The sequence below is a fragment of the Antrostomus carolinensis genome, unplaced genomic scaffold, assembly GCF_000700745.2.
Source record: "Antrostomus carolinensis isolate BGI_N321 unplaced genomic scaffold, ASM70074v2 scaffold45650, whole genome shotgun sequence".
Taxonomy (NCBI): domain Eukaryota; kingdom Metazoa; phylum Chordata; class Aves; order Caprimulgiformes; family Caprimulgidae; genus Antrostomus; species Antrostomus carolinensis.
The window spans coordinates 8,314-21,869 of record NW_010291493.1 but is presented as its reverse complement, the minus strand read 5'-3'; the positions used below and the strand labels follow the sequence as shown (position 1 = coordinate 21,869).

General features: G+C 35.7%; 1 protein-coding gene across 1 annotated transcript in view; it reads left to right on the top strand.

Annotated features, from left to right (window-relative positions):
- The window catches only part of PRMT7 (protein arginine methyltransferase 7), a 16,776-nt gene that overhangs the window by 3,038 nt on the left and 182 nt on the right, over window positions 1-13,556 (top strand). The window contains exons 4-16 of the mRNA XM_010176382.1: window positions 783-891; window positions 1,233-1,345; window positions 2,557-2,798; window positions 2,932-3,109; window positions 4,221-4,348; window positions 5,167-5,308; window positions 5,786-5,869; window positions 7,110-7,157; window positions 7,355-7,444; window positions 8,265-8,426; window positions 10,771-10,845; window positions 11,620-11,780; window positions 12,923-13,019. Of these exons, the coding sequence (XP_010174684.1) occupies window positions 783-891; window positions 1,233-1,345; window positions 2,557-2,798; window positions 2,932-3,109; window positions 4,221-4,348; window positions 5,167-5,308; window positions 5,786-5,869; window positions 7,110-7,157; window positions 7,355-7,444; window positions 8,265-8,426; window positions 10,771-10,845; window positions 11,620-11,780; window positions 12,923-13,019 (1,629 nt within the window). The remainder of the gene's footprint in view (window positions 1-782; window positions 892-1,232; window positions 1,346-2,556; window positions 2,799-2,931; window positions 3,110-4,220; window positions 4,349-5,166; window positions 5,309-5,785; window positions 5,870-7,109; window positions 7,158-7,354; window positions 7,445-8,264; window positions 8,427-10,770; window positions 10,846-11,619; window positions 11,781-12,922; window positions 13,020-13,556) is intronic.

Sequence of the window (13,556 nt, the reverse complement as noted above, 5' to 3'; positions counted from 1 at the left end):
ATGTAATTTTATATCCAAGTAAAAATCTGGGGTTTTTTTTAATCTAGGATTTTATCTTATGATCATTTTTCAGGGACAGTCCTCTCTCAAGTAGACACAGGAAACAATCAGAGAGAGTTATGCTGGTTTCCAAAGTGGCCACAGATGTCATATCGTAAGCAGTCAGATTGTGTGGCTGAGTAGAATATTTAAAAATTTTGAGTTTAAAAGTGAATATGGACATTAAGCCCCTTCAACACATTCTTCATTGTTCTGTTATTTTCAAGCTAGGTACTCTATTCTTCCCTTTGTTCTGAAGGAACCAAAAATTCTCTTCACAGTTTTGCTGTCAATAAAAGCTGATTTTTGGCATACTTCACTGACCATTTCAGTACTGGTTGGTTTTGATTTTTTATTTATTTATTTGTTTTATGTCTTGAGCACATATAAGTCTCTTGGGGTCTCTCTTGATGCATATATATATTTATTGTTAAAAAATAAACAAGTTTGTTTAATGGAAATGCTAAAATATTCTTAATGTATGTTCTTGTCTTTCAAAATTTTAATTGGCGTAGCTTTTGGGGACAGCTGATACTCAGTTTGTAACAGTGACACTGGACTCTGTGAGCTTTTGAAGTGAGTCTTGCTGTCTTGTTTCATGGTAATGAACTTGAAACATTGGAAGAGGTAGAGAAGATGTTAAATTTTTGCAAGACTAAATATACTACATTTTGTGTTGGTGTCCTTTCATTGTTGAAAGCTGATGTTAGCTTACCAGTGTGTTACACTCTTGCTGTTTACAGGTTTTCAAGCCCATGGCTAATGCTGCTGTGAAGATAGTGGAGAAAAATGGTTTTCGTGACAAGATCAAGGTAATCAACAAGCACTCCACTGAAGTCACAGTTGGTCCAGGTGAGAAAAATAAGCTAGGGTTAAAAAAACTGGCAAGTACCTCAAAACTATGAAGGAATATGTCTCATTCTTCTTTTATGTATGTTTGTAATTAAAACAAGCAAATCCTTTACTCTTTCTAGAGAGTAATATTGGTAATTTACTTCAAAAGGAAGTGGTGTAATAGTGTTTCAGTAGTCATTTTTGTTTCATAGTAAACTTCTAAAGGAAAATAATTTGCAGTCTTCATCAGGTTCTCTAACAGGAGTAAGTGTTTTTAATTACTTGTGTTTTCAGGATAGCATTTTCTTGAAAGACTTATGTAAAGTTTTAATATTACAGTGTTAAATTGTGTCTTTTAGATGGAGATATGCAATGTCGTGCAAACATCCTGGTAACAGAATTATTTGATACGGAGCTGATAGGAGAAGGAGCTTTACCAACCTATGAGCATGCACACAAATATCTTGTACAGGTAAGAAAATGGAAATCGATAGTGTCACATTTATCGCTAGAGAAACTCTTCTATCTTATTTGGAGTAGGATGGAGAATATACTTGATTTAGGCTTCTGTATTCTTTGTAAATACACCATCAGCTCTGTTAATTTCTTATTCAGTGAATGATTCAGTCCTAGATTCATTCCTAGAATAAGCTATTGAAGTTCATATTGTAAATCACAGGCTTTGAAATTAAACTTAGTTGTTGTTTTGTGTTAAAACGAATAACTTGCTGGTTAACAAATGTATTTCAGAAAGGCATCCAGTTCTAATTTGGACATTTTCTTAGTAGTTTGTTCTAAGGTGTTTTAAAAAATGAAATTTTCTTCCTAAATTTCATAGGCTTCACCTCCCAGGCATTGGTTCATTTTGGGGTGGTTTTTTTGGTTGGTTGGTTGGTTTTTTTCCGTAAGGAGTTCTTGCTACTTCACGTGTGTTTTGCCTGTGGAGATATTTTAAACACTGTAATCAATATCCAGATTTTTTTACATATAATCTATAGGTATAATAATAGGGCTTTCTCTTTTATCCTTTCTGATTTTTTCCTTTAATTAAAATGTGAATGGCAAAACTCTATTTAGGTTTCTAGGATTCATTTCACCAATTTTACATATAAATACAGTAACCCCATAACTTTTTACTGCTGTCCATATATAACTCTAAATTGTAATTAGTCTTTTTTGTAAAAGCATTGTTCTTGGCCTTCACAGTTAGCTCTTAGTTCACAGTGGTTTTTTTAGAACAACTTGGGAGTTTTCTACTCTTTAAATGTGGATATACAGTTGTCATTGCATAAATATTTGAGCTGTTATTTTTCTTATTTACTCATTGCAATCACAAACTCTGTTTTAATATTGACAGCTTAGTATTTGCCTGTGTTGAGAAACTCAAAATAGATCTCTTATTTCAGAATGAGAATGGAAATGTTTAACTGAGGCTAGTAAATTGATAATGTTGCATAGTTAATAAAGTAATCTAGCCTTGCTGAACAATATAGATAAGTGTATCGTATTTCATAGATAGACAAAGTGCTGTGGTGTTACAGAAGTCTCTGAAATAATTTGTGTTTGAGATTTCAACAGTCCAACTTTTCTTTAAATTGGTTCACATTTCAATTGATTTAATTCTCATGCGTGTTAATAAGTCAAACTTGTTGAATGTGTTTACCCTTTTTTTTGAACACTCAGGAAGGATGTGAAGCAGTACCTCACAGGGCAACAGTGTATGTCCAGTTAGTGGAATCCAAAAGAATGTGGTCCTGGAACAAACTGTTTCCTGTTCATGTCAAAGCAGAGGATGGTGAAAAAATGATTGTCTCCCCTTCAGAAATGGAGAACTGTCCGGGTGTTCCTTCTGTTTGTGACATCCAACTGAACCAGATGCCCTCAAGTGACTTCACTATCCTGAGTGATGTGGTGACAATGTTTAGGTAAGGTAGGCATTGTTTTGTTCAAAACAAAATTTTCCTGGTATGCCTTTTAGAGAAGTTGCGTATTCAGCTAGTGAGAATTTCTGCAGAATGCTGAACAATTTCTTTTTACAATTTTCATGCTTCTCTGCAGTGTGGATTTCGGTAAGCCAGTAAGGAGTGCTTCTACCTACTATAGAGTGCAGCTGGAGCCTGTAAAATCTGGCAAGGCACAGATCGTTCTTTCCTGGTGGGATATTGACATGGACCCCTCTGGGACGATAAATTGCACGATGGCTCCATACTGGGTAAAATCCACTTCTGCTTTCCAGGTAAAATACTGAACCTTCAGATACTGTCATCAGATGACTTCCAGTAATTCTTTTGAGTAAAGGCCATACTGGGTGTTTCAAGCAGCTGTCTCTTAACCTGTATAGGAACTTTGCTAATATTTCATGTATTGGAAGATTCTAAATAAGCAAATCATAGAAATGTTAACTATGGTATGTACTGGTTTTAGGGTTTTTTTAATATAATTTTAATATATATCCAAGCTTTAATTAAAGCTTAAAAACTGAAGCTGTCTTCCAGATATTTTTCTTTTATTTCTTTTACTTTCAGTAAATAAAACAAAGATTTCTACATAATTGTCGTTAACTAGTCTATACCTGGTCAAAATATTTGCTTCTATGTAATCCTTCTATTTAATTTCCAAATAAGTTTTAAATTTATGGTAGTATAGTTATACTTCCATAAAAAAGACCAGTGTGGGAAAATACTGGGTTTGATACCAGATAATTAGAGGAACAGGAGATCACTATTAAATCAGATTCCTGTGTTTTTGTATGAATGTATTTACTTGTAGGATTAACTCAGCCAAAAGGAAGCTACAAAATGATTGTTTGCACTTACCGTGTTTGATAATAAAATTTGAAGCTATGAAGCTTCAGAGCATTCGGTCAGCTTAAAATGACTGATCAGCTTGGAATATTTGCAGTGCAGAAAACAGCTTTTTGAAACACGAAATACTTGTGCCGTCATATCAGATTCACCTCATTTGATGCATGAGGATCCAACCACTGGTCATGGTCAACAGTTTAGTACAGGTTTCTAACATACATGAACTATAGAGGTAAACAGTATTAATGCAAAGTTTATCTTGGATTTGTTTTTCATTTGGTTAAAATACAAGCTAAGCTATTCAGCAAGCCAGTGGTCTCAGGCTTATTCTGTTGTAAGAAATCTATATAATGTACATTTATTCAGTATATGGTATTAGTCTTTAGTCAGCCTTGCTAACATGATTCCTTCAACTAGTCCTACATCAGTGTTTCAAAATAAACTATCCCACCATTCTTGCTAACTGATTTTCTGCTGTTTGTTTACTTTCCATTTACTGTTTGTGAGTTACTTCCTAAGGTTTTGTTTATCAACCGTTTTCAGTGGAGAGATCACTGGATGCAGTGTGTATATTTTCTTCCAAATGAGGAGCCAGTTCTCCAGGGTGAGAAGTTGTACCTGACTGCCTGTCGTGATGAGTACTCTCTGTGGTACAACCTGCAGAAAGCCAGGTAACAACACATCTGTGTGAAAAAGGGTGGTGTTTTACTCCAAGCTTGAGTATTTGCTGCTCTTAGAGCAGCTGTTTTGTAGAAGATCAAGATAAGAACCTAAAGACTAGAAAATTATTAAAAGCCAGTTCATGGGCAATGCACAGGTGAAAAAAACCATGTTATGCTTAAAAACAGAGTTGAGGTTTGGACTGCAGGCTCCTGCCTTATACCTGGTGGCTTTCTGTGACAGAGAAACAAAAAAACACTCATAGCTGGTTCCTGGAAGTCCTAAAATGTAGCTCAGCTGAGCTGGCATCTAGGGAAAGGAGTGAAATAATTGCCATTCTGTCTCCATTTTCTGTTTTCCTAGTGAGCACTGTCTTTTGCAGATTAATGCCTTTTGCTCAAATTAAAAGCTTAATCATGTTGTGATGACAATAGCAACAGTTTTAAAAATCAGTGCCAGCTTTAAAAGTCAATGCCTGAATCCTTTATTACCTTTTTACTTAGGAATCCAAACTAATGATTTTTTTCTAAAAGCTCAAAGCCTGAAATACCTAACCATCACAGTTATTGGGAAAGTTTGGGAGGTTCTTGGTTTTGTCTTTTAAAAAAGGTGAAAATTGGCCCTTTTTCTTCTTTTTATTTGGAAATGCAAAGCTACAAAAATGTCCCTGGAGAACTAGTAAATTTGAACAGATAGTGGTGGAATCCATATGCGTTAAAGTGAGTACTGGCTAAAATGCATCAAGGTACCTTTTTGCCTGTGGAGATATTTTGAACACCGTAGAGTTGCTGATGCTGTAGTTAATAATTCATTGAAATTTTTTTTCCAGAGGAGAAGAAGAGAATAAAGCAGATGTTCGTGTTGAGAGTCCTGTCTGTAGATGTCAGGCTCATCTGCTTTGGAATAGACCACGCTTTGGGGAATTAAATGATCAGAACCGAACACGCCAATACATCAAGTCTTTGATGAGAGTGAGTGCATGTTGCCTGTAGGTTTTTTGGCTTCTGTGATAGATGCATGTGTTGTCTTATTTGCAGTAATTATTTATGGAATTTGCTTCTCCTTTGCTGAAGACTTTGCTCACAAAGTATATTTTATTTACATCAGCAGATGTAAATTATATTTTATCATGAAAACTTTTTAAAAATAGTAAACAGCTATTTTTGCATGGGAGCAGCTCTGTATATTTGTTAGAAGGAATATTGGTAGTTGAATAAAGACACTCAATCCATTTTTCTGCTAATTTTTTCTGACCTAAACCAAGGGATTACATGAACATTTCTTACACTATTTTGTTCTGCTTGAAGTGGTTATAGTAATCGCTGTATCTCCCAGTCCTTATTTGAAATGCCAGTGTATAAAGTGGAGAAAAAAGGCCATCAAAATGTCTATAATTTGAAAACTTTTTCATCTGAAAGAGGAGTAACAAAGACTATTTATTTCTGTAGGTTCTGAAAACAGATAGTGTTTGCCTCTGTATCAGTGATGGCAGTCTGCTGCCTATGCTGGCTCACTATCTTGGAGCAAAGCAGGTACAGTATTTCATCCTGGGTTTCTGATCTTTGCATTTCAGCTTGGTATTTTTAGCTCTCTCATATAGTTCAGCATTTCCAGCCCATTATTTAATTATTTCCAGTGCCTCTTCAGTGACAAAGAAAGAGGCTTCCATTGTGTTGAAGTGGAGGTTAAATTCATCTTTGATCAAGCTGAAGTTGGTAGAGATAATAATTACCAGTTTTGATGCTTACCAATGTGTAGCCTTGAATGAAAGGGGTGCTACTCATTCCCCACTGATTCCTGTTTGCCATCTTGTATCTTCATGCTGTTGGAAATACTCTTTCTACCCACCTAAATGTCTGGCAATATTTTTTTCTTCTTTTATGTTTGCAATTCCATAATTACATTTATTATCTAGTCTGAAGTGAAAGGTCTGTAACAGCAAGATTGGAAGCAGTAAGAATAACGAGTCTGTGTGTAAATGAGAGCTGAGAGCTGCCTGGCTATCTCACTTATGTATATACCTTACTTGACGTGTTCTCTCCTGGGGATCTTCAAACTATGATCTGTTATAGTTCGACTGAATATCTGGGAATGTGTAATGAGGAAGATGTTAGGCAATTCATAGAAATAAACAAACATGCTGAATTAAACCAGTGATCTGTGGCTCCTGTATTTTTGTCTGTAGTAGTGGCTAGTCACAGGTGACTTCTGAGGAGGGAGGAAATGAATAGGGCAGACAGAGATTTCCATAATATTTTCTTAGCCCTGTAGCAGCATATTGCCTAACTATTCACCAATTTTGAATAAAACCTGATTTTTTTCCTTACTTCAGAAGGCTGGTATGCTGCATTGCACATCTGAGCTCTTTCCAGCTGGTACAATCAGATCATGTTAAACAATGCCTACAAGGAGTGAGCACTACGGGAGGTTGTTTCAGCACACTGGCGATACGCTTGCATTTGTTCAGGAGTAAATACATGCCTAGACCAAATGTTAGTATGCTGTGTGCATCTGAAAAATGGAAAATAAATATCTGCATTCTGTTGGGTTGTTTCATTCTGTGGCTGTGAAAACAGCATTATTTACCCTGTAGTTATTGGAGACCTTTTTGTTATTAAAAAGGTACATCACAGTGGGCTGTGGAATACATGCATGGTTCTTACTAACTATGTTCACTAGGGCATCAGAATAATTCCTTCATTGTTCATTTACTTATTCTTTTAATTAAAAATTGTAAAACTAGTTTGACTAACTGTTATGTATTTTCTTTAGGTGTTTACATTAGAAAACTCTGCTGTCTCCTGTTCTGTCATGGAAAAGGTGAGTATTCAGTTCTCTGTTAAAGCAGTAAATGGACCCTTCAAGAACTGACTTGATCATCCTGATGAGTAGACAGTTTTAAAAAAAATTTCTTTTGGCTATTGGTTTATTTTTTTGTTAATCTTCAGTAAAATTATTTTGGTATAGGTTTGAATCTCAACTGTAGCTTTTGATAAAGTATGCTACTTTTTTTTTAGTTTTTTAAAGCAAATCATCTTGAAGATAAAATTAAAATAATAGAAGCACGACCTGAGTCGCTGACATCTCCTCATTTGGAAGATAAAAAGGTACGTTATGGTTTCCCAGTACTGAATTTCAGTGGAGAGGAGAAGGTGAAAATGAATCTGGCTTTCCTACTGTGCTACTGTAACCACAATCAGTCCCGTTATATCCCAGTTCATGTAAAATGTAAAGAGTAGATGGTTCAGACCATGTCCCACTAAAACTGAGACTAATGACTGTGGGAGGGTGTTTGCTTTGTTTTTGAAAGGGTATGACTTTCCCTTGCTGCATAATCTACACCAGTTGTTAGGGCAGTTAAACTGGTTTAACTGCGTCTGTGCTGTACCTCTTCTTTGTTAAGCCACTCAGAAGATTGCAGTCATTTGGAAGTACTAACATCCTTAAATTAAAAATTTCAAATTCTGTGACGCATTATAAAGCCTTCCCACCTAAAACTGCAGTGTTTTCTCTCAAACTTTTTCGCAGGAAAATTTACTTTAAAATTTGCTAACTAAAACCACAGAAAGACATCTGCTGTGCAGTATATGCAGTAACTGATTCCTTATGGAGCAGTAGAAGTTGCCCAAGGAAGTAGGTTGCCCAAGGAAGTTGTAGATGCCCCCTCCCTGGAAGTGTTGAAGGCCAGGCTGGATGAGGCTTTGAGCAACCTGGTCTAGTGGAAGGTGTCCCTGCTGATGGCAGGGGGATTGGAACTAGATGATCTTTAAGGTCCCTTCCAATCCAAACCATTCTATGATTCTAAGTTTTTGTCTAGATTACTTCACTTGCTATATTTGCATTGTCAACTATTGAAGATATAAACAGCCTGTGTTATCGAGTTGTTCTTTATTATAATGCTTTTTATCTTCTCCTTTCTTTGCCAAGATTTCTGTTCTTGTGGGAGAGCCGTTTTTTACTACAAGTTTATTGCCCTGGCATAACCTGTATTTCTGGTACGCTAGAACAGCTGTGACCAGTCACCTTACCAGCAATGTCACCGTCCTGCCTCAGTCTGCTTCTTTGCACATGATGATTGTGGAGTTCCAGGTGAGATTATTTAGAACTATCCATTTGATATTTACACAAATCCACTTAAAATTAAGTAGTCTTCCAGGATTTTTTAACAAGAAGTTTGTCTAATCTTAGCATTGTTCACTTCGATGTGTTTTGCACTTGCCACCCAAGAAAAGAACATTTGACATCTTGAAGATGAGTTTTGCTATTTTGGCCATCTCTCTTTAGAAAATGAACGTCAATAATTTTACCATTTTAAATGAAAGGCCTGATTGATTAAAAATACTTCTTTAAATTAGAGAGCTATTGCTGAAGCATGTGAGAATTGTGGTTATTTATAAAATCAGATATTCTGCAAAATACCAGTTTTTAAAATAATGCTTTATGAGTATAAGTCTGTAGGCAGGATTCATAATTGCATGCTCTTTCTTTTTTTTAACCACTTGAGATTGCAGAGTTCTAAATCTGAGCACAGTAGGGGTCACATCTTAAAAATACTTTGAAAAGTTTCTCAGAAATTGTAAAAAGGTATAAACTTTTTTTGGAGTTATTAAGGACTTGGTCACTAAAGATTGCTAGAAGTTTACCTACAATGATGATGGAAATTAAATAAGTACTTTCATAATTAATATGCAAAGTTTTTGTCCAGTAGATTAAGTGAGGGAATTCTTTAGTCTGAAATTGTGTAACTAAAATATACATATCTATAAATAAAAAAAAGCCTGTAATCTAATAAATTTTCACATAAACAAAGCTTTCAGTTTATCTGTGAAAAATACCAGGTCTTTCTCTCTCTTATCTTCCCTGTATCTGGTTCACCAGCCGTGTAGTTTTGTGTCTGAGACTTCTCTCCCTTAACAGTTTCCTTATTCGAAGGCTTTTTAACCTTGTTCTCTCACTTCCACCTTTGATTTGTGTATGTGAAATACATGCGTTCTTTTTTCCTCTGGGACTATACTGCATGTTTTTACATACATTTCAGTTTTCTGCAAAAATGTAGAAAACATATACTGAGAAAATAATGTAACTCTGAATTTTTTAAGAAGCAGATGTTTAAGACTAACCAACAGTAATCAGATTGAAATAGACAGTTAATTTTAATTCCATGCTCTCTTATCTATAAAATTTACTTCCCTAGAACTCAAAGTAGTTTGCAAGGAAGTCAGCATTATTCTCTTCATATTCTGGATGAGGAAACATGCAGAGTGATGACTTCAGATTATTCAGCAATCTAGTGCCAGAATGTAGAGTAACAATCATGTCACCTCAGCCTCAGTTTTACACTTCACATACAGAGTTGTGTTCAGAAATGACTCCACATAGCTATTTTGGTAGAACATGTAACTTGGGTTTCATGCCATTAAGATATTCCAAAAGCTATTGCTTTCATTTTACCTTTTCCACTTTGTTCAGTTTTGAATCTAGACTCAAAGACTAAAGTCTGTGGGCTTTTTAAAATAACCTCTGCACTTACCAGTTCTTGGTTCGACAGAAGGAACAGACAGTGTTGTAAGGTCTTCTGCACAACTGGTTCTGTAGGCTGTCCTGTCTTGGCAGAATAGGGATATGGCATTACAGTTAAGCAATTAGCAAAAACTGGATACAGGAGAAGGACTTTGATGAAGTTACATCTAAGGAGCAGGATGCTGCCTATCTGATTTGATAGTTCCATCAGGTATGCCATTCGGACATTCTTTATAGTTCCTCTAGTTCGTGCTTTATTCAGGCATAAATTATGACAGCATTTGTTAAATTTATAGTAGTTCTTGTAAAGCAGGAGCATTTGAGGTTGCTAAGTGCAACAATGAATAGGTAATAAAATGTGTATATATATATCCACAGCTAGTGAATGTTCTTGTTCTGTTAATAGACCATTAATTTAAGAAAAGGCAAAAGTTGAACTGAATCATTGTCCAACCAGTGGATTGCTAAATAAGAGGCAGAGTATGAAGTGCCTAAAATGATTTTGCTAATCTTTGGAGTGCTAAAAGGAAGTGCAGTAGTCCAACAGGCTGTAAGCTGTTTGATGCAGCTCGGAGCACTTACCTGTGCTGGGTAGTTGAAATGGCGGGGGCTGTAAGGGTTTAATCTTGGCAAATCCATACCTACTTTAAACTATGCATAGAGATGGTAGGAAATGTGGCATATTCTTTAGAAGAGTTGAAAATTGAAAACAGTGGGTAAAGAATTAACTGACTTGCAAAACATTTTCCCAGAATACATTATCTCCTGATTCTTGCAGTAGTTCTAATGGGTTAGGAATGTATAAAGAGTCTTTATCTGACTTGTTATCAAATGTCTAATCTACAGCTAAAATTGTTTTAAGATTTTCTGTTTCCTTTAATAAAGCCAAACAAAATCCTGTTTTATTTTTTAGGATTTATGGAGAATCCGGAGTCCATGTGGCACCTGTGAAGGTTTTGATGTCCGGACTATGGATGATATGATTAAAGTAAGATGACCGAAAATAGTTTTGGCACAAGCCTCAGCAAAACACAACAAAAGTTGCCTTGGCTTTAAAAAGTATTTAGTGACTGTTGAAAACGTGTATGTTAGGCAGAACACCATTGGTTTAGTTTTTTCTAAATATGGTGGCTCTTTAGTTCTTGCAAGACAGGAATTTCTGCGGCATGGGTTTTGGGGTTCTGTGTTTCTTCACATTTGCCAAACTCTTCAGTGCTTTGCACTGTTTTGAAAAGAATTCTGTTTGTTCAAAAAGAAAAATACTGTTCTCAAAATTTTATTCTGAGCTTGAAATCAGATCATCTGGGAGTTGTTCACAGATGAATCCTGCTGCCTTTACTTGCCCTTGCAGGTACTTTTGAAAGAGAAAAAGGCTTTTTGACTTCTGAGAAATAGATATGAAGGGCAAGATTTATCTGTATCAATATCTAGAGCTGTATCGTAGATATCTGTAGTTGAGTTAGCCATTTAGATTGCCTTTAGAGTCATTGTGGAGGAGTACAGGCAGTTCTAGAGTGGAATTCATCGCAAGGGAAAAGACAAGTTAAATGCATTGTACTTTGAAAGTGCCCGTTTCTGTTTCGCTGCTGAGGACCATAGTCACAGCAATTAGTTCATGCATGTAGCACGTTTTCCCTTGTGCCCAAGCAGTGCAGTCCTGTTCTCTCGCAGCTTTACTGCTTAAATACTCTGGGTTCAGGACCCATCATTAACTTGAGAACAAGGATTGTTTTCAGATAGTTTCATTACTGTCTTTCTTCAGAATTCTCTGAATTTTAGGGAATCCAAGGAAGCAGAACCTCACCCTCTGTGGGAATATCCTTGCAAGTCACTCTCTGACCCCCTGGAAGTGTTGACATTTGACTTCAGAAAGACTGTACCGCAGCACTGTCTCAGCTCAGAGGGTTCTGTAAATCTTTTATGGTGAGTTTCCTCAATGGAATAAATATTCTTTTTATAATCCATTTTTTTTACCTCATATTCAAGCTCTCTGTGTGTGTGTATATGTGATACGTGTGTGTATATATAGATAAAAATATATGTTATATATAGTTAACTAATGGGAACATACTTGACAGTATTTAAAAATGTGACCTAAAGTTGTGGAAGTTACACTGACACGAATTTCCTGTGGCTATTCACAATAGGCTATAACAACAAGGGTAATTTCTTAGATAATATGCCTGTATTTAAAAATAACATTTTTCTAGATATTACTATGATTTAAAACTTAAACAGATTAATTTATAGTTTAGAGAAAATAAACTGTTGTCTGGATGTTTTTAATCTTTCTGTTTGTTCTCTGTTGCTGAGTTCTTGCAGAAGAAGCTCTTATTTAGCTTTCCAAATTATTCTGTTTAACAGCTTTAAAGTGTACACTATTCTTCCTTTTAACTATCTATCACATCTTCTGAGACATTTTTCATTATAATGTAACTACAAATTTTACTTAATTCTGTTCAAACTTCAAATGCTATTAAGAATTTGAGAACAGGGGAAGGTTATTTTTAACTATCTGGAGTTTATGTAGCTCAAACACTGCTGTAATTTTATGTTTCTCTTTTTGTGAAACAGAATTCAAGGTTTCACAAAATCCAGAACCATGTGTGTGGGGTCTCTGTGCCTTTGCAGCAGTTGTTGTATATACAGGCAGCATGCTAACATGACCTCTGCTCCTTGTGGAGCAGACACTTGAAGTGAGATGGGGTAAATATTTTCTCAAAATTCAGAAAGAGTAGAAGCTGGGGTCTCTGGAGGAAATACTCCCCAAATATGCTGAGTAACTTATGCCATGTTATCGAGTGCCTGGTACATGGCTGTGATTCTGAGCAGATTTAGTTATGACATATTCTCCTTTTCCTTGTCTTTTTTATGTTTCATATCTGCAAATACTTTAAAAAGTTGCTGCCTGTCTACCAAATCATTCAGCTGATCAACTTTTTTTCAAGGAAACAAGTTACTCATGCTTTTACAGCTCTCAGCTAAACTATGTGAGGAATGGGTGCAATGTTTAAGCTGTTAGTATTGTATAAAGTAACAGGTTTTGATCCTCCACCTGTCCCCAGGAAAGGAAAGAGCCATGGAGCAGTTCTGTGGATGGAATATCATCTTACTGCTGATATCTCCATTAGTACGGGATTGATGCAAATTTCAAATGAAAAGGTATTTCTTCAATCTAATTTATTATGTCAAATTATAGGATTACAGGGATGAAAAGTGGATCTCTGTTGGCCACGCTTGGTTTATGTAGTGCTTTTTGTTACACTGTTGGAATCCTATGTAGAAAGAACCAGTAGAACTATCCGCTCATATTTTTGCAGGGAGCAGATGTACCTTGAAATGGAAGACTCTGAATTGGATCCAAATGCTCCATAGTTTTGAACCACGTTCAGAACTTAAATAGATGCTAGCTCAAAGTAGAATTTATTCATACAAATCTCTTTTTTCAGTTTAACTAAAGCAAAAATTTTGAGGGGAAGGAGTAAGTATTTTTGGTATTCTATCTAAATATTCGTTGAAATCCATTTTTTCCTGTGACTTCACTGTGCAGTGCAGCACGTGGTACTTCAAGTTACACATTCCTATAATAGATAGGGTGGCAATGGAAATGATAACTATCTGATCATTGTATACTGAACTGGGAACAAGAACTCTTGTGCTCTTCCTGCGTTATTACTGTCTAGTAATAATATCGTAGGG